The sequence below is a fragment of the Pezoporus occidentalis genome, unplaced genomic scaffold, assembly GCF_034315485.1.
Source record: "Pezoporus occidentalis ecotype Australia unplaced genomic scaffold, CSIRO_AGI_Poc_V1 ctg163, whole genome shotgun sequence".
In the NCBI taxonomy this organism is placed as follows: Eukaryota; Metazoa; Chordata; class Aves; order Psittaciformes; family Psittacidae; genus Pezoporus; species Pezoporus occidentalis.
The window spans coordinates 312,651-333,033 of NW_026913457.1; the positions used below are offsets into that span (position 1 = coordinate 312,651).

The 20,383-nt window shown below is 53.8% G+C and overlaps 1 protein-coding gene across 1 annotated transcript in view; it reads left to right on the top strand.

Moving 5' to 3' along the window:
* WWP2 (WW domain containing E3 ubiquitin protein ligase 2) overlaps positions 1–20,383 on the top strand; it is a 41,460-nt gene that overhangs the window by 7,520 nt on the left and 13,557 nt on the right. Inside the window, exons 5-9 of the mRNA XM_062612999.1 lie at positions 3,184–3,450; positions 4,244–4,340; positions 9,364–9,515; positions 12,279–12,486; positions 18,728–18,817. Of these exons, the coding sequence (XP_062468983.1) occupies positions 3,184–3,450; positions 4,244–4,340; positions 9,364–9,515; positions 12,279–12,486; positions 18,728–18,817 (814 nt within the window). The remainder of the gene's footprint in view (positions 1–3,183; positions 3,451–4,243; positions 4,341–9,363; positions 9,516–12,278; positions 12,487–18,727; positions 18,818–20,383) is intronic.

Sequence of the window (20,383 nt, forward strand, 5' to 3'; positions counted from 1 at the left end):
GTCATTGCTTTGGCTGCAGGTAGGAGCACCAGGGAGAGGGGTGCTTTCCACCCCCAGCCCCGAGCTGTGGTTAGCGCGGGGGACCCTGAGACTCCAGGCAAGCTGGCTTGGCTTGGTGCTCCCACTGATGTATTTGTTGCCTTGCCTTTTCTGCCTGGTGCCAGGGTGATTTCAGGGCATGGTTCTGCCTCTCAGATGTGATTCTTCTGTGGATTGATGAGGGGAAAAGGAGGTTGGTGCTTTTTGGGTAGCCCAGAGGATCTGCTTATCTTCTGTCTGCATAAGCAGCAGTCCCAGCTGCTCTGGAGGGGTGATGATGGGTACAGTTGATTGCATGGAACCGTTTGAGTGGAAACTGGCCTTAGCAAACAGTAGAGCTGTGCAGCGAGGGTTTGGGAGCTGAGAGGGTGGGAAGCACTGTCTGTCTGTCAGCCTGGAAATCTTCCTGGCTGCGTGTGTGGAGATGGAGCCACCTCACCCAGGGAGGAGGCAGCGGGGCTGCTGCCTCCTGTGAGACAGCTCCCTGGCGTTTGTGTCCACGGATGTCAGACGTGTGTGGTTGCAGGCTCAGCTCGGGGCCGTTATCGCGCTGGCTGCTACCAACTTCGTTTCGTGGAACTGTAAATCCGCTTAATGGGCTGGGTGGGAATTGCAGCTCACCTCTGCTAAATGGGAGCTCTGATGCTGCGTGCGGGGCGCTGGAAGGAGCTGAACTGAGACCTTATTGAGGCCCAAATCACCCCCAGACCCCCTCCCAAAATAATAATAATAATCCTTCTGACATTCTGGCTGCTGGCAGGACACAGGCAGCCTTTGTGCTCAGCCGCTCAGGGGACCCTCTGTTGGTGCAACAGCAATGTCCCTTTGTGCGTCCCCTGTGCTGGATGGGGACAGTGAATGGAAGGTTCTGCTCGTGTTTATTTTCTTTAAAGAAGCTGAAGGGGGTGGAGGGGGAGAAGGAAGCTGGCTGGGAGGTTCATGTTCACATCCTCCACTTGGAGACACCTTGTCTTAGCTCCAACGCTGCCGCCCCTCGGCCGGGCGCCGGCACAATGAGGGCTTGTGCAGCTCCAGGGGGAAGAGCCGCTCACACAGGGGGATGGAGGAGACCCCCGGAGCGTGCGGGCGCAGCTTCTGCGTGGCTCTGAGAAAGTGCAAATTCCGATGGCTTGGAGCAGCCAGGGAGAAACAGGGTCTGGATTTGTTCGGGGTTTTGGCTGTGCTCTGTAGCATCTTCTATCTCAGGCTCTTAAATCTGAGATCAGTTCCCTTTGGAAGCAAACTGAGAGTAACTCCTTTAGGCAGATGGGTAAGACCAGGCTTCCTTAGCGGAATCCCTTGGTGGGTGATCGGTGGGTAATGAGCAACCCCAGAGCTGGGCTCCAATCTCCACGCTGTGTCCCTGTGACCGTGGGCTCCTGCTGCACCTGGGCGCCGGGGGCACCTGCCTCCTTTGCACTAAACCTGAAAAAACCCGAGACCCTGTCACAAGATCCGTGTGTCCTGCAGCCCTGTTGTCACTACAGACTCCTGCAGCCCTGCCAGTATATCTCACCTCAGAGCTTGAGATGAGATGAGGGGTCCATGGGGAGCAGACCATCCTCCTCCTGCTCCCACTGGCAGATACCGCACCCTGTCCCTGCAGGAGACTGGGACAAAGCAGGTTGCTAAAAAATGGTGCCATTGTGTCATGAGCAATCTGTGTATAATAAGAATATTATTTGAGTAAATGAGTCAGAAAGTGTCTGGGCTGGTGTCCCAGGCTGGTACAGCCAAACTTTTCTGGCCTTCTTTGCCAGAGCTGGGTGTTTTGGTCCTGCTGGCTCTGGCAGGCATTGCTGCGATGGTGTGAGAGCCCAGCCTGCCCGTGGCATTGAGCATCATGGTGTTCTTCTGTTGCTTGTGGGCACCGAGGGTCATGTTCTGTGGGGATGCAGCCCTGCAGTAGGTGTGGAAGAGGTTGTGGGAGGCCTGCAGGCAGCCCCTCTGCACTGCGCCTTGCTTCAGCCGTGCTGTGCTGTGTGCTGGTGGCTTCCCAGCTTTCCTCACCCTGCTGCTCCCTGTAGGAAGCTGACAGGAAGCCTCAGGGGGAGCTGGAAGGGTGGTGGGTGTCCATGGTGCAGGGCTGTGCCTGCCAACACGTGTTGGTGAAAGAGGGCAAGCCCTGGTTCTTGAAGTGCTGCTGTGTGTCCTGGTGTGTGGCACCATGCAGGTCACCAGCTCCTCTTCCTCGTCACTCCAGCCCCTTGCTCTGTGCCCAGGTGATGTTCCCAGGGCCGTTACCTCTGGCAGTGCTGCGGTACCTGGCTGTGCAGGGAGCTGAGGCTGGCAAAGTCTTGCCAAGCTGCTGGAGCCGAACTGGCTGGTGATGGAGGGGAGTGAAGCTGGCAGCTGCCTCCAGCAGCCTCCCAGCCCATGTCACCCACTCCAGAAGCTCCCATGAAGGTGGTCTGATGCTGCAGTAGTGTTTCTGTTTGGGGGCAGCAGCCCTTTGTGCCAGTTTTGTTCAGTAGAACTCATATGCAGGGATGCGGGTGAAGGGATGCGCTTGAGGTTTTCCTTTGCTGCTTACCTGGGTTTACTAGGTGGCATGAGGATATCCCTGATTCTGAAAGATGCTGCTTGTTCTTCTGCAGCAGGACAGGGCTTCAGGCCTCCTTTAGCATGTAGCCATCAGCCTGCTTCATGTCCCAGGCATCTGCTGGTAGTTGCCCTCGTGCAGAACCCTTCTTGTCCCATGTGTTGTTCCAAACCAGATGAATCCCTTGGCTTTCCTGACACAGTCTCCCATACAGCTCCAGCTCCTGGATGTGTGAGCCATGGTGGTGTCAGATGTCACATCAAGGGCCTCCGGGGCAGCTGCATCCCTGTGTAACAGGGTGGTGGGACCCAGCTTTGTGAGCAATGGCTGGTGAAAAAGGGTCTCCCTTGGAGCTGGGGCTGGGGCTGGCTGGGTGTCCTCTGGTGGTGCTGGTAGGTACCTGTAGGTGTGGGGCCATTGCTGGTGGTGCTTGTCCTGAGGGATTGGGCACATTGTCCTTTGGGGATATGGGAGTGCTTGGAGGGGACCAGGAGGCTAACGTTCGATCCCATGGGGGAGCTTGGGTGGCGGAGCCATCCACGGTTGGCATCCCGAGTGATGACTGCTTGGTCTTTTTCTCCGTGTCCTCTCATCTTCCAAAGTGGAGAACAGGCAGCTGACCCTGGACCTGCAGACGGAGAACAAAGGCAGCGTTGTCTCCGGCAGAGAGCTGACGATTTTCCTGGACGGGCCCACTGTTGATCTGGGAAACCTGCCTAATGGCAGTGCCGTGACAGAGGGTGAGTGCCGCCCGGCTCCACATGCATGCGGCAGCTCTGTGCTCGAGGCGGTGAGCAGCAGCGGGGCTGAGAGCACCCCCGGCACCCCCGAGCCAGCGTCCCAGTGCCAGCAGCCGCCTCCTCTCCCAGGTAAGGCTCCGGTCCCTGCCCACCCTGGTCTTGTGCACGGGCTCCCCTGGGAGCGAGTGTGTGGTGGGGCAGGAGCAGGAGTGTCAACAGGCATGATGGCCTGAGAGCAGAGGCCCTGCTCCAGCCCTCCACCAGCTGCCCATGCAGCTCAGCCCCTTCCCTTGCTGGCCTCTGTGGACTGGGAAAAGGCTTCTGTATTTAATGTACCCCGAAAAGGGCTCCCTGTGGCAGAGTGTATGCGGAGACATTGACTGTTGTCTGTCAGGGGAGCGAGTAGAGTTTGTGCTGAACAGCGGCTGCTGCATTGCTTTCCTTTAGCTCCTTCTCTTCGTCACTGGGAGATGGAGGGTGCTGAGGCACAGGAAGAAGTTTCCTAGAGAAGTGGTAAATGCTGTACTCCTGGCAGTGGTCAAGGCCAGGTTGGACAGAGCCTTGTGTGGCATGGTCTGGGGTGAGGCGTCCCTGCCCGTGTAACCAGATGATCTTAAGGTCCTTTCCAACCCTAATTATTCTATGATTCTGTGAATCTGTGATTCTAGATGTGGGAGTCGTAAATGTGGCCATTCTCCTGGTGCTGCCAATTCTGCATTTACCTTCCTAGTGCTGTACTTGGAACCATGGGGTGCTGTAGGGACGGGCTGTGCCATGGCATGGAAGTGAGCAAGGAGAGCACCTCAGCGTAAAAGCAGGGGTCCCTGTGTTCTGGTCCCTTCTGGAAGGAGGAAGGGAAGGAGGGTAGAACTAGTAGGTGTCTCAGTTGTTTTCATCACCCACTTTTTCTTCCCCCATTCAGGGTCCCAGCTGCCTGGAAGGGATCCCAGCAGCATGGCTGCAACCATGGAGGGCAGACACCAGCCTCCCAGTGCAAACTTCTGTGGAAGCAGACCAAGGTAAGGGTCCTCACAGTTCAGTTTTCAGCGGTTGCTGGGGCCTTGAGGTATCTGGGGAATGTTTGGATTGTCCTTGTGCAGCAGACGCCGCTTTGGGTCTTCCAGTGAACCCCAGCAAAGCAGCCCACGGGAGGTTTGGAGCAAGCCAACCTCCTGAAGGACAACAGAGTGGGAGGTACTGGGGGTGGCCATACAGCTGAGGTGCAGCTGACGTGAGCCTCTTTTGAAGTATGTGTTTCTCAAGGAATATCAGGTCTGTGATGGCCCTGACAGTTTCCACCAGTTGCTCTATTGGCAGCCGAAGGAATGGTCCACTTGGGGAGATGGAGCAGGCTGTGATAAAGCAAACCAGCTGGTCTGCAGGGGTCCCTTCCTGTTGTTATAGGCACCTTGGTTCTTGCCTCAAGCAAGGTACTGGGCCAGGCTGGGAAGCACAATGCCCCTGTGGGTGATGGTCACGGGGGGATGCTGTGGAAGGTCCAGGGATAACGGGGGAAGCAGAGCAGGCAAAGCTGCAGGGAAATAACAGCTGCTTCCAAAGGAAATGAGCTGCTTGGGCACCAGGCCATCCTCTGCCTGGCACTGTGCCCTGCCTTGCCTTCTTACTGGGCTGGAGTGCCTCAGCGCTGCTCCTTTTGGAGCTGTAGTTATTGAGAGACATGTCACACTGTCAACATGGAGTTGAATTTAACACCTATTTATATTTTCAGAGCATGGCAGTGGCCCAGCAGCCTATACAGATGTTCTGGTTAGAAGTGTGCCTGTAGAGAGGGCGCCTGCAGCCTGCCTGATGTACTGTTCTGCATGCCCCCAGGCTTAGGAGCACTCCCAGCAGCAAGCTCCATACCTTGAGCCTTTCCCCTCCTCCTTCCTCTGCCAGACACATGCAAGGGATGAGTAAAGGGGAAAAATGTTTTTGACTCTGAAGTGAGACCCTGTCCTTCCATATTGTGGGTTTGTCTCCCACCGAGGAGGAAGTGGGACAGGAAACTGGGAGCAGGTTGCTGAATGCAGTTTGTGCCCTTTTGTTGCGGTTGCTCCTCTTGATTCCTGCTGTCCAGGTGTTAAAGCCTTCTAAGGGGTGAGAGAGTGCTCAGTGTCCTGACAGGAGCTGGACTTTGCAGCCACTTAGCAGCTATCAATAGGTGCTAGAAAACATGTAAGGAAGTTGTAGTCTTGGAGGCTCAGCCTGATGACTGCTTGCTCTTAATTCCTAACTGCTTATGGATGATCTGTAAGTACTTCCTGTTTTTGGTATCCTCTTGACCTGTCAGCATGTGAGATAAGTGTGCTGAGTTCTGGCCAGTGCTTCTGCAGGGGACCTTCAGAGACCTTCCAGGTGTGCTTGTGATCATTAAAAATCCCATGGCTGCTCTGGCACAGGAAACTGCCCAGGAAGTTTTCAGTTCATGCTACACTCACCTGAATTTTTAGGGTTGTTCTGGCTGTATGTACCCACCGTGGAGGCAGCTGCCTTCTCCAGAGTAGAGGATGGGTCCTTTGCGCTTGGGAATGCTGTTTGATGTTTGCTCTATTTATACACAGAGCCACGTTTATTTTCATGGGCTTGGTGATGGATGCTGGCAAACTTGCTCACTGGCAGGGTGGAAAGAAAAGGGCCATTCTTTGCTCCTCAGCTATTTCTACACTGTCCCTTCAAGGGAAACTGCTTGATCAGGACTTCTCTTTCTTCTCCTGAACAAATGTCATCTTGGGATTTGCTGCTAATCTTGGTGATGGGGTGTGAAATTCCACAGCCCCCTGTTCAAATTGAAAACAGTGCCCAGAGGTCCCCAGCTGAGAGCTGGTGCCCTGGGTGCCAAGAGAGTTGCCACAATGTCCATTTTGTCTTGTGATGGCCAAAGGGGCCTTTTCTGACAGCACGGGATAAAGTAGCCTGGTTTGCTGCTTGCCTTATGCAGAGGCTTCAGCTGGTGAATCATGTTGGTGTTATTATCTAGGCTTGGCTGTGAGGAACTGCTGTCACCTGTCACAAGCTCTTGAAAGCTCCAGTGATTCCTTCAGTGAAGCATCCTTTGATTCATGTGCTTCTGTGACGTCCAACAGTGACCTCTTGTCTAGTGATGGGCATGAGCATCCCTGAGGCCTGGGTCCCTCAGATGAAGTATTTCCCTTCGTGAGACCCCCTTGCTCTGCAAAGCCCCATGTGTGGGTGCATTATGTCCCCAGGCATGTGGCTTCGTCACCAGTTGCAGCCCTGGCCCAGGCAGAGGGGAGGCAAGCAGTGCTGTGTGGTGGGTGTGCTGTCTGCTGCTGCCAGGGGCTGCTCAGGTCCTTGGGGGACAAGCTGGGAGGTTGGTCTGGGGTCAGCTGAAGGCAGGGGGGGTAACAGGAATAAACTGGGTTCAGGGTTTCAGAGCCAGGTTCAGGGTTTTGGAGCCAGGTGCCTCTTTGGGTGCACATCCTGCCGCCATGGGGTGAGGGGCTGTTCTACTGCCCCAGCTCGAGGGTGGTGCTGCACTGGTGCCATCTCTGCTCCAGGCACTGCAGGTGTGAGGGCTGGGTGCTGGGGACATGGCTGGTTTGTCCCCCTTTTGCAGGTGCAGGGGGAATTTCTCAGCTCCATGTTTTGGGAGCCCATGTGGCACTGGGGCTCTCCCGGTTGTGTTTCCCAGTGGTCGTGCTTGATTCCCTGCAGCCAGCACTGGCTCCTGGCTGCGTTCGCTGCCCTCTCTCCTCTTTGGCTGCAGTTTGGTATCTGGTGTGCTGAGGGAGATCGAGACCGGTGCAGTCGCCTATCCTGGCATCTCATGTCAGGACCTTTTGGCCACTGCAGCAGGTGGCCAAAATCTGAGGTTCATGCCCAGATCCCACATCAGCCACTGTGGTATGGGGGCACTGCCTTGCCAGGAGGTGGAGAGCCAAAAGGTTGATGTCTCCCTGGCTGACACCAGTTTCCTCTTTGGCATGATCTGCTCCCTTTGCCCCCAGGCCAGGAGGGGCAATGGGGCAGAGCACGCGATGGGGCAGCCACCCCTGGTCGCCAGTCAGTGGGACGTAGCAGGGGTCTTGTCAGTTGCCTGGGTAATGGGCTGCCTTCCCCAAGCCCTGTTTTGTCCCAGTGGCATGGCTGTAAGAGGCTGTTCCCATTTGTGCTCTGCCTTGTTTTCTCCCCACTCCTATTTTAGGAGCATGTTCCCAGCCCTGCTGCTCTCACTGGGTTTGTTTCCACGCATCTATTAAAAGACAATGCCCAGATGGGAGCAGTCGTAGGAGGGCTGGGCTGGGTGGCGGGCTGCCTAATTCAGGCCTGGTAACCCTATGTGGCCGGCTGGCAGCCTGGAAACATCCTGTTTTGGTTTCTAAAAACTCCCTGGACAGCTCTGAGCTCATCTGTGCTGCTGAGCAGGGCAGGGACCAGATCCATCCCCTGCCTCGGGCGCTGCTCCCAGTCGACCAGCACCTGCCCCGCTCCCCTCTGGCGGGTGCTCTGGGGGCCACACTGTCTCCCAGCCTTGCCGTGGGGTGAATGTGCAGAGGTGGGTCCTGGATGGCTTTTGCGAGGTGCGTGGTGCTACTGTGCCCCATTGAGCCCCATGGGCAGACAGTGAGGAGCAGCCTTCACCTCCTGATGGGGGGAAGAGGAGCCTGTTCTGCCTCAGCAGCAGCTCCAAGTCCTCAGGTCCTAGTGGCCAAAGCCAACCCCAGCATGCAGTGATGTCCTGGGGGTAGCCAGGGTTTCTGGGGTGGGTTCAGTGTCTGAGGAGCCCTTTTGTGGGGCTGCTCTCCTGGGAAGGTCTGGAGCTGTTCGTAGCAGCCCCAGTGGCTTCTGCTCGTGGACTGCTCTGCCCATGGCTCTTATCTGATTTATTTTTGACAGCCGTCTCTGACTTTCCCATGTCTCCTCCTGATCCCAGCCCTTCCTCTGCCCACTGTTGTGAGCAGCTCTGGAGCCGGTGGGAGGAACCAAGGGCTTGCTGGAGCTGGTGAGGGTGGCATGACTGATGATGCACCCAGCCACGGCCAAGCTTCTGTCCCCTCCCAGCTCCAGCCCTGAGATGTGGGGACAGTTTGTGGGTTTTGCCCTTTTAAGGGGAGAACTTGGCTGGGCAGACAGGCTTCCTCATCCCTGCGGTCCTCACCCTCTGTGTTCACAGCCCTCGGCTGTGATCCTGGGTGGTGGTGGCCAGGCTCTGCCTCTGGTCCCCTGGCCCTGGATGCAGGAAGGCAGCATCCCCCTCCTGCCCTGTCCCCTTCCCTGCCTGCAGTAACAACCTGGCTCTTCATGAACGTGAAACCCCAGCCTTTTCCTCAGTGCGTCCAGGCTGTCTCAGGGGTTCAGGGCTGTGTGAGGGGGAGAGTTTGCTTTGGGGGTGCTGTAGGCGCTCTGCCCACAGAGGTCAGACTGCCCCGGCCTCCAAGGCAGGGAGCTCCAGCGGAGCACAAAGAGAAGCCCCCTGGGAGATGCAGTCACATCTGAGCTGGTCACAACTTGTGCTATGATTTAAGCTCTCGTCTTTCCCAGTTCCTTGTTCCCTTCTTTACCAGATGCCGCAGCTGTCCCAGCAGCAGCAAACACTTGCACCTTCCTCGCCTTGTGCAACGCTTGTAGCTGGGCAGGAGACACCAGTGAGGGTTCCCACTGCAGTGCAGGAGCTGGTGCTGGCAGGGGATTTCTCTTGGGATCCCTGCTGCATCTGTGGATGGAGCAAGCCAGTTTAGTGCTGCAAGCCCATTTCTGGCCATGAATGCCTGAGGCTGTTCCTTAGCAGGTTGGGTGGCCGTGGTGAGCGCTGCAAACAAATGCAAGGTGATTGTCACCCAGGTTACTTGTCCATCGGACTCTGCCACTGGTAGGTGGGTGCTGGGATCCATGGGCAGGTCTCAGTAAGCAGCAGGAAGTTCAGGGGACTGCTGCAGGAGCAGAGGCACGTGGCTGCATCTTCCTTGGGGGAAAACGATGTCTGTGCTGGAGGGGAAGCAGCACAAGACGGAGGCAAAAAGGCAGGAGTGGGGTTTTCTTTGTGGTGCGTCTCACCTCCTGTGTTCCTTTCCCTTGCAGGACACACCGACATGTGGCAGGAGTCGCCAGGCAGAACGTGGGGAGTGGAGAGCAAAGTCCCAGCGCCAGGAGCAGGCACCGGCAGCAGGCCAAGGGCACGCAGCACACCAGCGTGGCCAACGGCATGGCCAATGGCATGGTCAACAGCACAGGTAAACCAGCGCCCGTGGGAGGGGGGAACCAGAGCTTGTGGGGCTCCTGTGGGGGGAAAATGCATTTCTGCTAAGATCATACAATGGTTTGGAAGGGATCTTAAAGATCATCTAGTTCCAACCCCCTGCCAAGGGTTGGACACCTTCCACAAGGCCAGGTTGGTCTTGTGGTGCCTGGGAACATTTCTTCCCTGGGAATTGATTTTTAACTGATTTTACTTTTGATAAGCTGGGCAGCTCCACAGAGCGCACTGGTAGAGTCTGCTCTGCCCCTCGTGCATGATTTCTGTGGCTTCTCTCTGGAGTCTACCTGACAAAAAAGGCTGCACCCAGCTCCAGCTTTTTAGAAGAATACTGGGACAGAAATATCACCGGTGCTACAGTAAGTGATCCTTTTTCAGGGTTGGGAGCATTCAGATGAATTTGCCCATCAGTCTTCAGTGGAGATGTTTTGAGCTCTTTGCCCCTTGACGTGGGGAGAGCAGCTCTCACTGAAGCATCACAGAAGGCACACTCACTCCTCAACCTGGGGCTGGTTCTTACATGAGGGGGTATTTTTTGAAAGGTTTCTCTGTCTTTTCTTGGGTTTGTCCACAAAGCCATAAACCCCTTGTGAGCAGGGGCTGGGGCCTGCCGAGTGCCTGACTGCAAAGCCACAAGCAGCTTGTGTGTTTTCCTTTTCTGGCTCGCATGGAGCTGGCCAAGCAGTGCAGCATCTCCTGCTCCTCTGCACTGCTGCCTGCAGTGTCCTTTCTTTCCCTTTTGTCTTGGAAAAGAACAGCACAAAGTGGAGTGCTTCTTTTGGAGAGAAGGAAATGGTTTGTTCAACCCAAAAGGAAGATTTTAATTTTTTATTTCTGTTTCATTAGGAACATATGGACCAATCTAATTTCAATTTTGCCAAACCCCATTTGGGAATAGGGGGAGCAGAAAGCTGGTGTGAAATGCTGCCTTCCAGCTCTTGCTCCTGGTCCTGCTCCCTTCCCCAGGCTGTGGCTGGTCTTTGTGGTTTGGTGCAGTGCTGTACTGGGTGTGAATGTGTTGTTCTGTTCCCTGTGCCCACCCGGCCCTTCCCGGTGTCATCGCTGTGCAGGGGATGCTCCTTCAGGCTGTGGACAGAGTTTTTGTGGTTTTGTTCCCGGGTACAACTTGGCTCCTTGCTTTGGTTTTAAAGCACATTTAATTGGTCCAGCCCCAGCCTCCCCAGTGACTTCATGAGTGTGCTGTCTTGGTCCCTGTTTACCACTCACACAAGCTCCGTGTCTCCCACAAGTCCTGTTGGTGATGATTTTACAGTGGAGGATGAGAAGATGAGTGTTTCGGGTGGCTGGAATGAAGGCTGACACTCTTCCTTGTGCTCTGTTGGAATGCCTCTAGAAACCAACCTCTTTCTCCTCAGCTTGGTACATTTTGGTGACGTTATTGTGTTTTTTGAGCAGACTGTTGCAAGAACGTTCCCCATTATGTTTGTCACTCACAGCTGTAATTGTCATCGGACAATAAAATGAGATTTTTTCATGGCATGTTTTCTCCACAGCCATGTTGCTTAGCCCTGTGTTCCCCTAGAGTGTTTCCTTATCAGGTGAACTTTGGATCAGCTTTTCCCCTGCTTTGTCCAAGACTGAGATCAAACTGATCACAGTGTAGTTACCTGGGACATTCTGCAGGTTCCCTTTGAAGACTGGCACAATGTGATTGAAGCTTCTAAAATTGCCCGTTCCAAGGCTTCCTAGAAATGAGTAGCAGAGACCCCCTCAGCTCAATCTTGCAGGACTGGTGGAAGTTGCTGTGAGCCTGCTGACCTGAAGTCTTCAGTGCCTGTAGGTGCTGCCTGAGGGGCTCCTCTAATTGCTGATGTTGGAGGATTTGGTACCAGGATTCCTCTGGTGCTGCAGGATGCTGTCCTGCTACTCCCCAGCTGCAAAGCACAAGTGTCCTCAGCAGTCTGCCTCTTCTGCAGGGTAGAAGAGTAGTTTGTAGTTCTTTACTGCCCTGTGTGTTGGGGTTTATACTGATTTGAGTCTTTTTCCTGCAATACTTCTAAATACTTGGGCTTGTAGACAGAGGTAATTTGCTTAGTTTTCTGCGTTTCTCGGTTCTAACTTGTATCGCTCTGTCTGCGTGCTTTACTTCTTTATTAAGTGTTTCTGGTTTGTTTCTAATGCTTTCATTTTGTTACTGAAGCCAGACTGTTTTGTGTCAAAAGTTATCTTCTGGTGGACTGCCAAGACTCAGGGGTTTTGGCTGTCTAACAAACGCTTGTCAAACAAATTGCCTTTCATTTTATTTTGTCTGCATTTTTCTCCTTATCAGTTTGCTTTGTAATTTTCCTTGTTCTGTCTCTTCCCTGTCCCTTTCCCAAAAGCTCAGTGGAATCCAGCAACATTTAGCTCTTTCCAGTGCTGGTGACTTGCTGAGCCTGGGCTTGTCTCTGCCTGGGGGATGCTGCCACAGCAGTTTCTGAGCTCCTACTTGTTACCTGAATTCCCAACAGGCATGCAGTGCTTTTGCAAGTTACAGAGGAGATAGTGAGCTTTTTTCTTGGGACAAAGGCAGTTGATAGTTGGTCCCACAGGGATCCAACTGCTGGGTAAAGGAGGTGCTGCCATTGCTGTAGGCTGGGAGCACTGTGAGTCCTGTGTTTGGGTGGTAGTGGCTGTCACCCACTAGGGCTCTGCTTCCAGGGCTGTGTGGGTACAGTAGGTCAGTGAGGCCCCCATCACCCTTCCTGGGTGTTAACATCTCTGCTTTCTGCTTTTCCAGTGAACGGAGACATCATGGGTGCTACAGACATCGAGGAGGAAAGGCCAGTAGCAGAAGCAACCCCAGCAGCATCGAGCGTGACTGATGGCTCTGTCATTCCTGCCCTTCCTGCCTTGGTCAGCTCTGGAGAGGCAGAGGAGGCAGCCTCCAGCTCCAGTGCCCCACCAGCCCGGGCAGCAGCACTAGCCCTGGATGCTCTGCCCCCTGGGTAAGTTCTGCCTTCTGCTTGACTTTTGTTCCCTTGAAGAGGCTATGTCTGGGGGGACATGAGCAAACTGGGGCACTGCTGCGTGCTGGAAGAAGAGGATGTTTGAGGGAGGGGGCTGTCCTGCACCAGGAGTTGGTGGACTGTCCTGAGGGTGCGTGTTGGGGATCCCTGCCACCTGGCACAGCCTGTTCTCCCTCATTGGAGCCCTCTGCTTGTGGCTTCACTTGTGGATCTGTCCCCTGGGCTGGGGTCTGATCTGTGTCTGTTGTGGGTCTTGGGTAACATACAGTGATTTGCACCTCTACACCATGGTGTCCATGCCCAGGGGAGCATCAGAGTCCTTCCTCTGCTCTCCTGGGGCTGCTGAAGGGATCAGTCCAAAGAAAATGCATGAGAGGGTCAGTGTGGACCTCCAGGGAGCTCCCACTGAGCAGGAGCACAGGAGCATGCACTCCAGAGACGCTGTGGAGATGCTGGCCACTTCTGGGGGGAGGTGGGCAGGACCCTCACATCGCTGTGCCCGTTGTTCTTCCTCTTCTGGATGCTCTGCATCCTATTCCTCCCGTGGGGAAGGAGCCAGGAGGAGAGCTGGAGCTGGCTGAGCAGTGTTGCTGGGTGCGCGGGCTGTTGGTGGGGCTGCAGTCAGGCTCTGGGCTCAGCTCCTCTGTGCTGCAGCTGGGTTGTTCTCCCCTTGAAATTCAGACACCTTTAATTCTGGACTTGAGAATGCAAAGTGGTGGTGGGAGGGAGGGTGAAAATGGCTTGTGTTTCGTATGAAGGGAGCTGTTTATTTTCATTTGGCTGAGGCGATGCCTGGAAGGTCAGGGCCTCCTTGTGTGTCAGTCACAGGTAATTAGGGTTAACGGCTCAGTGTGTCTTTATGCAGGGTGTGTGAGGGTTTCTGTTCTCTGGCCTGGGCACTTCCTGTTTCCAGGCAGCTGGAAAAGTCCAGTGCTCTGAAAAAGGTCTTTATTCCACCCAGAGCGTGTGGCCCTTTCTGCTACAACCAGGTAGACTGAAGGTCTCCTTTTCCCCACCTCTGCGCAGCTCGAGGTGGAAACAGGCTGTTGTTACTTTCCTGGGGTGGAGAGGAGCCTGTGGGTATCTCAGGATTGGGGTTTCTGAAGCTCAGGAAGGTTGCAAGCACGGCTTTCTGAGACACCAGGCATGCATTTATCTGGCCCAGGGAGGTGGAAGGGTGGCCCGTGTCCTCCCTGTGCGTGTCTCCCTTCAGTGCTCACACGTGTTGTGCATGTTAGAGCAGGGAGGAGGATAAAGCTGCTGTGCTTTGGGAGATGGTTGGAGGGGAGCAGTGAAGGGGCAATGAGCCATCTTCCAAGCTGAGCTTAAGGAATTTGGGTCTCTGGAGACACCTTTGATTAGCGCCATGTGTATCAGTGTCCCCCTGTCCTGGCTGCAGGATCCCTAGGGTGGAAAGAAAGCAAAATCTGTCTTCCATGTGGTGTTTAAACTCTGTGCTCATGCTGGGCTGGCTTGGGTAGCAGCTGACCTGCTTGGTGAGGCAGAGACCATGTACCAAGGTCTTCCCAGGTGAGGGAGAGTAGAGAATTGAGGATTCCACGGTGTTAGATCTGCCCCGAGCTGCTAGATCAGGCTCTGGGCTAACAGGGATTTGCTAATCACGGACTGTGCAAAACCCTGTGGCCCTGGGGTTGTGTAAATGAGCTTCTGGGGTCTCTTGAGACTTGATCTAGGGCAGCTGATTTTTGGCTGTCTCACCGCACCAGGGTATTACTTTGACTAGTGGTTTGGGGCCCATCTTGGGAGGTGGGGCTGCGGCTGGCTGGGCTGGTGGAGGCAGCAGTGTCTCAGGGAGAAGGGATGCTGACAAACCCAGGCCACTTTGCCTCTGGCAGCAGTGTGCTCTGCAGAAAGCCGTGCAGGATAGGCCCTTGCTGGCCTGGCTCCCAAGGGATGGCTGTGCACAGAGCGTTGCACAACCCTGCCCTGCCACTCACAGGAGCAACATCTGCTGCAGAGCTGCCATTCGCTCCAGCGCTGAAGAGCTGGAGAGCTGTCATGTCCCTCCTGCTTTCTGCATAAGCTCTGCCTCATTCTGCCAGTGCCTCCTTTCATCCGTGGGAGCATGGGCAGCACTTCAGCCTCTGCAGGGGAGGCAGCTTTTCCCACTGCGTGCTGGTGAGTGTGCTGAACCCCAGCCTCCCTGCTTGTGCTGGGCTGCGTGCAGATGGAGCCAAGAGTGGCTGGGTTCATGTGGGGATTCAGAGCTATTTATTCTGCTCAGATAGCTGTTTCTGAGCATCTGTACCAGATGTGGTGGGCACAAAGGCATCTCTCACACAACTGGGAGTCTGTTCTAGGGGCTGGGGGGTGCTGGAAGGTGTTGTGAATAATTCCAGCCCCAACAGTGCCCAGAACTTCCTTCACATCCTCCTGGCTTGGGCAGAGCTTCCTTGCGGAGCCGGGGAGTGTGTGTGGCACAGGAGCTGCTGGTCACAGCACCCTGCGCCTTTGGTGGAGGTTCTGCTTCTCATGTGGGGGCTTCTGAGGAGAGTGATAGCGACAGGAGGGGAGAGCAGGAGAGGTGCTGGCTCCTCATCTGGTTTCTATCAGTGATGATCCCTTACGGGGACAGCTGCTGTTAGCACGGTGTGTATACACAGCACTGTCTCGCCCGTACAAAGAGGTACATTATGCTGCCTGGCAGAAGGCATGGGGCTGTGGTTTCTTACATAAGGAGGGCGTTTTGTTTGGACTGCAGGGTTGCCTCAGCGCTGCCACTTTGCTCCGTCCGTTGCTCCTGGTATCCATGCCTGGAGCCCTGTGGGCAGCCGGAGGGGAGTGAGTTGGGACCAACACATTGCAGGATCCATGCTTGCAGCAGCAAGTGGTGAGAGCTCCCATCATCAGTGCTCAAGCACTGATCTTGCTTGCTGGTGGCCATGTGGCAGCAGGCACAGGGCAGGAATGGCAGCTGGACTTGGGGTCACCAGAGGAAAAGCCTGTGCTTGTGCATCTCCCCAGCTGTCCCTTGCGGGATGCAGGGAAGCTGGAAAAGGCTGAGGCCTGCCAAGACTGGGCAGGGTGGTCTGAGCAAGGATGGGTGTCCCCCAGTGCCCCAGTCTCTCAGGCTGTTGCTGTGTGTCAGCAATGACAACAGCTCATCACAGCTTGCTGTTTAATGGTGGTGATTTGCTTGTTCCTAAGGTGAGGCAGCTCTCAGCAAATTTACTTCCCAATCATCTGCTGACCTGAGGAACATGTGAGCTTATCATCTGCTTGTATAGGGTGTGAGATCACCTGTTTGTATAGGGTGTGAGAAGGGAACAGAGGACAGCAATCAGTAGCTGCCATCACCAGCAGCTTTCCCCAGTCCTGCGTGCCTCTTTGCAGTCACGGAGGCACCCAGAGGAGTATCTGAGAGGGATCCAGAAACCCTCTGCCTAGAGGAGTCCTCACTGTGGGATTTCTGATCTCTAGAAAAGACACAGAAATGGTACCTGGTGCTCGAGAGCCTCTTGTCATATAGGACTTGCAAGTCTTGATAGGGATATAGGATATCCTTGATACAGGAGCTGCGAGTCTTGAGAGCCCTATTGATCACAGAACCTGTTGTTAAAGAGTATGGAGGACCTGTCACCTCCCTCCAGTAACAACTGCTGGCACCACCAGTTCTGCGTGCAGGCAGAGGTCCTGTCCTTGCCTAAAGCACTGCATGTCAGCGTGGGCAGAATGGGTAGGACATTGGGCTGGGGCTGTCCTCGCTATAAGCAGGTGGTGCTGCAGCTTCTAGATCCATCTGGAGAAGGCTGTTACATAAAACTGACCTTGGAAAGGTGATGCTTGAATTGATCTAAGGATCTCTTAAAGGGATGCTGACTCCTGCAAAGCCTTATGAGTGGAGTTGTGCCTTGAGGTTTTGTTTGTGAATAGTGTTCCTCCACCTGAGCCTTGTGCCAGGTCTGTATCTGGTTGCTGGTGGCAATCTGAAGTACCTGTGGTAGTAGTCTGGGAAGAACCTTCCCAAAGCTCAGCCTGTGATGAGCAGCATTCCCACTGAGCCAGCACACTTCCTTCATCCTCCCTGAAGATGCCCGGGCACCTTCTGCTGTCCATCTCATGGGGTGGATGTGTTCGTGTCTTCAAGAAACCACAGCTATGTTGATTTTCTCTTTAGAGATTTTAATCTTTTTTTGCTGTCCGGTGCCTTCATGTTCTTGAAGCACTGAGTTCATCCTTAAGAACAGGAAGCTTCAGGCATTTCCCCTCTGACAACACCCAGTGCTGCCCAGGGGTAACCCAGGAAAAGGGCTGACCCTGGGGTGGACAGACAAAGACTTCCTGATGCCACAACAGCACCGGGTAGCGCTGGCTCTGCTCTTACGTGGTCTCTCCTTTGCATGGTGTTATGCTTGGCAGTGCCTTGCCATCAGTGTGTGTGGGCACTGCAGCTCCTTCCTTGGACTCTTTGAAAGCACCACTGGTGTCCTGTTGGTACCTCTTGTACAGATGAGAAAGACTCAGTGCTGCTGACTGGTAGCAGCGTCTGCAGATGTTACCTGGTCTCTGCAGATGCATTGACAGTGCTTTTGAGAAGCCCATGGGAGCAAAGCCAGCAGCTCTGGTTTGGGTTAGACAATCCCTTGGCTAAATCCTGAGCCTGGCATTCATGTTCCTGTCCTGCTTTCGTGGAACTGACTCTTTATCTCGGAGTGCAAGTGTGCCTCCTGCCCAGGGCAGAGGTTTCTGGACTGCCTGCGTGGCCGATGGACTGCTGCAGTTCCCACTGCCCAGGCCTGGGAACACCGTGGAAGCTGTCTCTGTTTCTGCCTTCTTACCGCTTTTGGGAGCTGTGATGAGGCTGCGATGTGCACGATGTGTGGTTGTGGTTGAGGTCACTGTTTGGTGGCTTCATGTCCCCCGGGGAGTTTTGAGGGTGAGCAGGATTGGTGCAAGCCTGCGTGAAGGGACATTAGTTCTTACAGCCTCTCCTTCACAAAGGGCTGCTTTCTGCAAGACCATATTTCTTCCCTTGCTGTCCCAAAAGCTAGTATATTAATTTTCTATAGCTTTTTGTGATAATTTATTGACACTGAAGATTGAATTGGGAGCGATACCTGGGGAGCAGAAGCATGGCAGGAGAGCACTGGATCTGTCAGCAGCTGCCAGTTCACCTCTCTGTTGCAGGATAAAAGCTAACAGGAATGTTCAGTGCTCCATGGAGCTTTTACCTTTGCCAGGGCATACACTTTCATGAATGAATTAAGGCAAAGCATGAGTGTCAGTGTAGCCTTGTAAAGCCAGGCTTCCCAATTGTACCAGGTCCCCAACGGGACCAACTGCTGACCAAGTTCCTTGTGGCCGTGTGATGTCTTTGAGCAATATCTGTCAGCAATGAGCAGGAGGGCTGCCAAGAGGAAAATTCAGCCCCAACCCAACCTCAAAGGCTCCCCTTTAAAGATGTATTAAGAGAAGCCAAATGAAAACGACATCAAAAGCTCACAGGGCATAAAATTGACCTGTGTGGAATCCTATGCGGACCCTCCTACTTTCTGGAGGAAATGAGGAATTTATGCTTCAAATGATGCTTTTTTTCCAGAAAGCAGGCTGCTGCGGCATCTCTCTGATCATCTTGATCTAGCAAGCCAAACAACTGCCATGTAGACCTGTTCTCATTCTTCATTTTAAATAAAGGTTAGAATGCTGTAGCTAACCAATGTGAGGAGGTAAGCTTGCTAATCCGCCAGCTGCAGCTGCCTGGACATTCTGGCTAATAACATGATTATTAATTATTCACAGTCACTGATCTGGGCAGGAGACTGGGCTGTGCAGATGCAAGTGGATGGGCACAAGTGCGAACAGCTAGGAAGGCCTTTTGGACAAGATTTAAAGTAGATGGAGGGGTCTGTGATGTCTCTTAGTAGGTGATGGCAGAAAGGCTCTGGCTGCCCTGAAGATGCAGGGCCTGCGGCTGCTGGATCCGTATTGCTTGTTCCAGTTGAACCCTTTGCTTATCTATGTTTAGGAGAGAGCAGGTGCCATCTTGTCTGCCTCGGGTTTGCTCCACGTCCGCTCGCAACAGATGCTGCTCGCCCCCACTGGCCTTGGAGCAGGGGACAGGCGCCTGGGAGCCCTGGGGTGATATGCAGTCGCTCTGGATGGCATCGAAGAGAGCAATTTGTTTTGGTAGCTGCCCCTCAGTGTTTGGGCTCTGGGCTTGCAATAATCAGCTGGTTCATCATTGTTTTTCTTCCTGCAGGTGGGAACAGCGAGAGCTGCCTAATGGTAGAGTCTACTATGTAGACCATAACAACAAGACCACCACATGGGAGAGACCTCTTCCTCCAGGGTAAGGGGCTCTAGGGGGAGCTGGCATCTCAGATACTCAACTAACTTCTTGTAGCAGACACACAGGAATCTGTACAATAGGAGGGAAAGTGGCAGGAAAGTCTCTTAATTCCTGAAGAGAAATGGGGTGAGATGACCTAGTGTTTACTGGCCTGAAAATACATGCTGTATCCTCAGAAAGGTCTTTTCAGTGTTTGTAGAAAGGAAAAGGCCTTCCAATCTGTTGGGTTTTGACCTCTTTTAGAGGATTCTTTTTTTAACAGTCCACAGAAATTGCTGAACACTTGAGTAGCAGAACCAACCACTTATGGGCAGAGCAGAGGGGTTAGCCTTTGGGATGGGATGCCAGCAATGTCCCCCTGAGGACCAGAAGAGAGGGTGGGTCTCATGTTCCCTGGATACTTCTAGATGAGGGCTGAGCTTCTGGTGAGCAGATACAGGCATTCACAGCGTGCCCTGAGCTGGAGCTGGGTACTGGGCTCTCTCAGAGGGGCCTCTTATGTTCTCAGCCACAGGAGTGGCTGTGCTTGAGAAGACAGTGCAGCTCAGCTCCATGAGACTTGCAGGAAGCACTCTGCAGAACTGTTGTCCAGGAGGGCCATGCTTTCATTTGGAGGAGTAAACAGTCTTCAGCTCATAAAGGCTGTACGAAGCCATATGCTTTTTGGAAACTTGTTGAATTCTCACCTCTTTGTGCTCCTAAATGGAGAGAACTCAATACAGCCAAACTGTTGTTCTCTAGACTGAATTTGTTCAAGTCTGGAATGGCTGAAGTGTGCTTTAACCACAGTGTAATGTGTGAAAGTGAAATACAAACCTATCCTGTTCTCTTCCAGATTTCTGTGGGCGCACACTACTTTCAGTTAGGCTGTAATCTCTGCAGCCACTTTCTGATCCTACAACAGCTTTAAATTTGTTTGGTATTAAAAGAGGGAGGCTGTTACCTGGAAAAGTAGGTTTGCTCCTTCCCTCCTGCACTGGTCTCCAACCCAGTGCCTTGCCTGTGTTGGAGGTCAGCTATCTTGGAGGAATGCTTACAGCATCCTGGTGTGAACTCAGCTAGGGAGTAGGCATCCCATCTAGGCTTCATGTGCCCTTGCACAAGTCTTACTAGTATTTTGTATTTTCTTCTGGTGGATATTTGTCCAAAAGAGCCCCTTCATCAGTGAAACTGGTGGTTATAGAGCTGGAAACAGAGGCTTCACGTTCAAGGGTATCTTAGTCTTGTGAGAGGAGCCAGAGAGCGTCTCTCACAGAGAGCTCCAGACAGGAGCAGAGAGTCTGAAATCAGCTTGTAGTGTCAGAGTGCAATAAAAAATCAGTCTCTATAGCTGGACCTCTGTGCCCAGGCAGCTCTTGGGTCTTCCTCCCTCGGAAGACTATGAGCTCCATTTCTCACCTGTACTTCCAAGGGGCAGAACTCAGCCATGAATCCTCTGCTGAGCCCCTGCGTGGGCAACACAAGGGGAGTGTGGCAGCTGGGGAAGTGGTTTGTAACCCCATGCTCCTCTCAGTTGTACTTTCAGCATGTTCTAGGACAGCAGCTGGATGTTCTCAAACTGCTGGG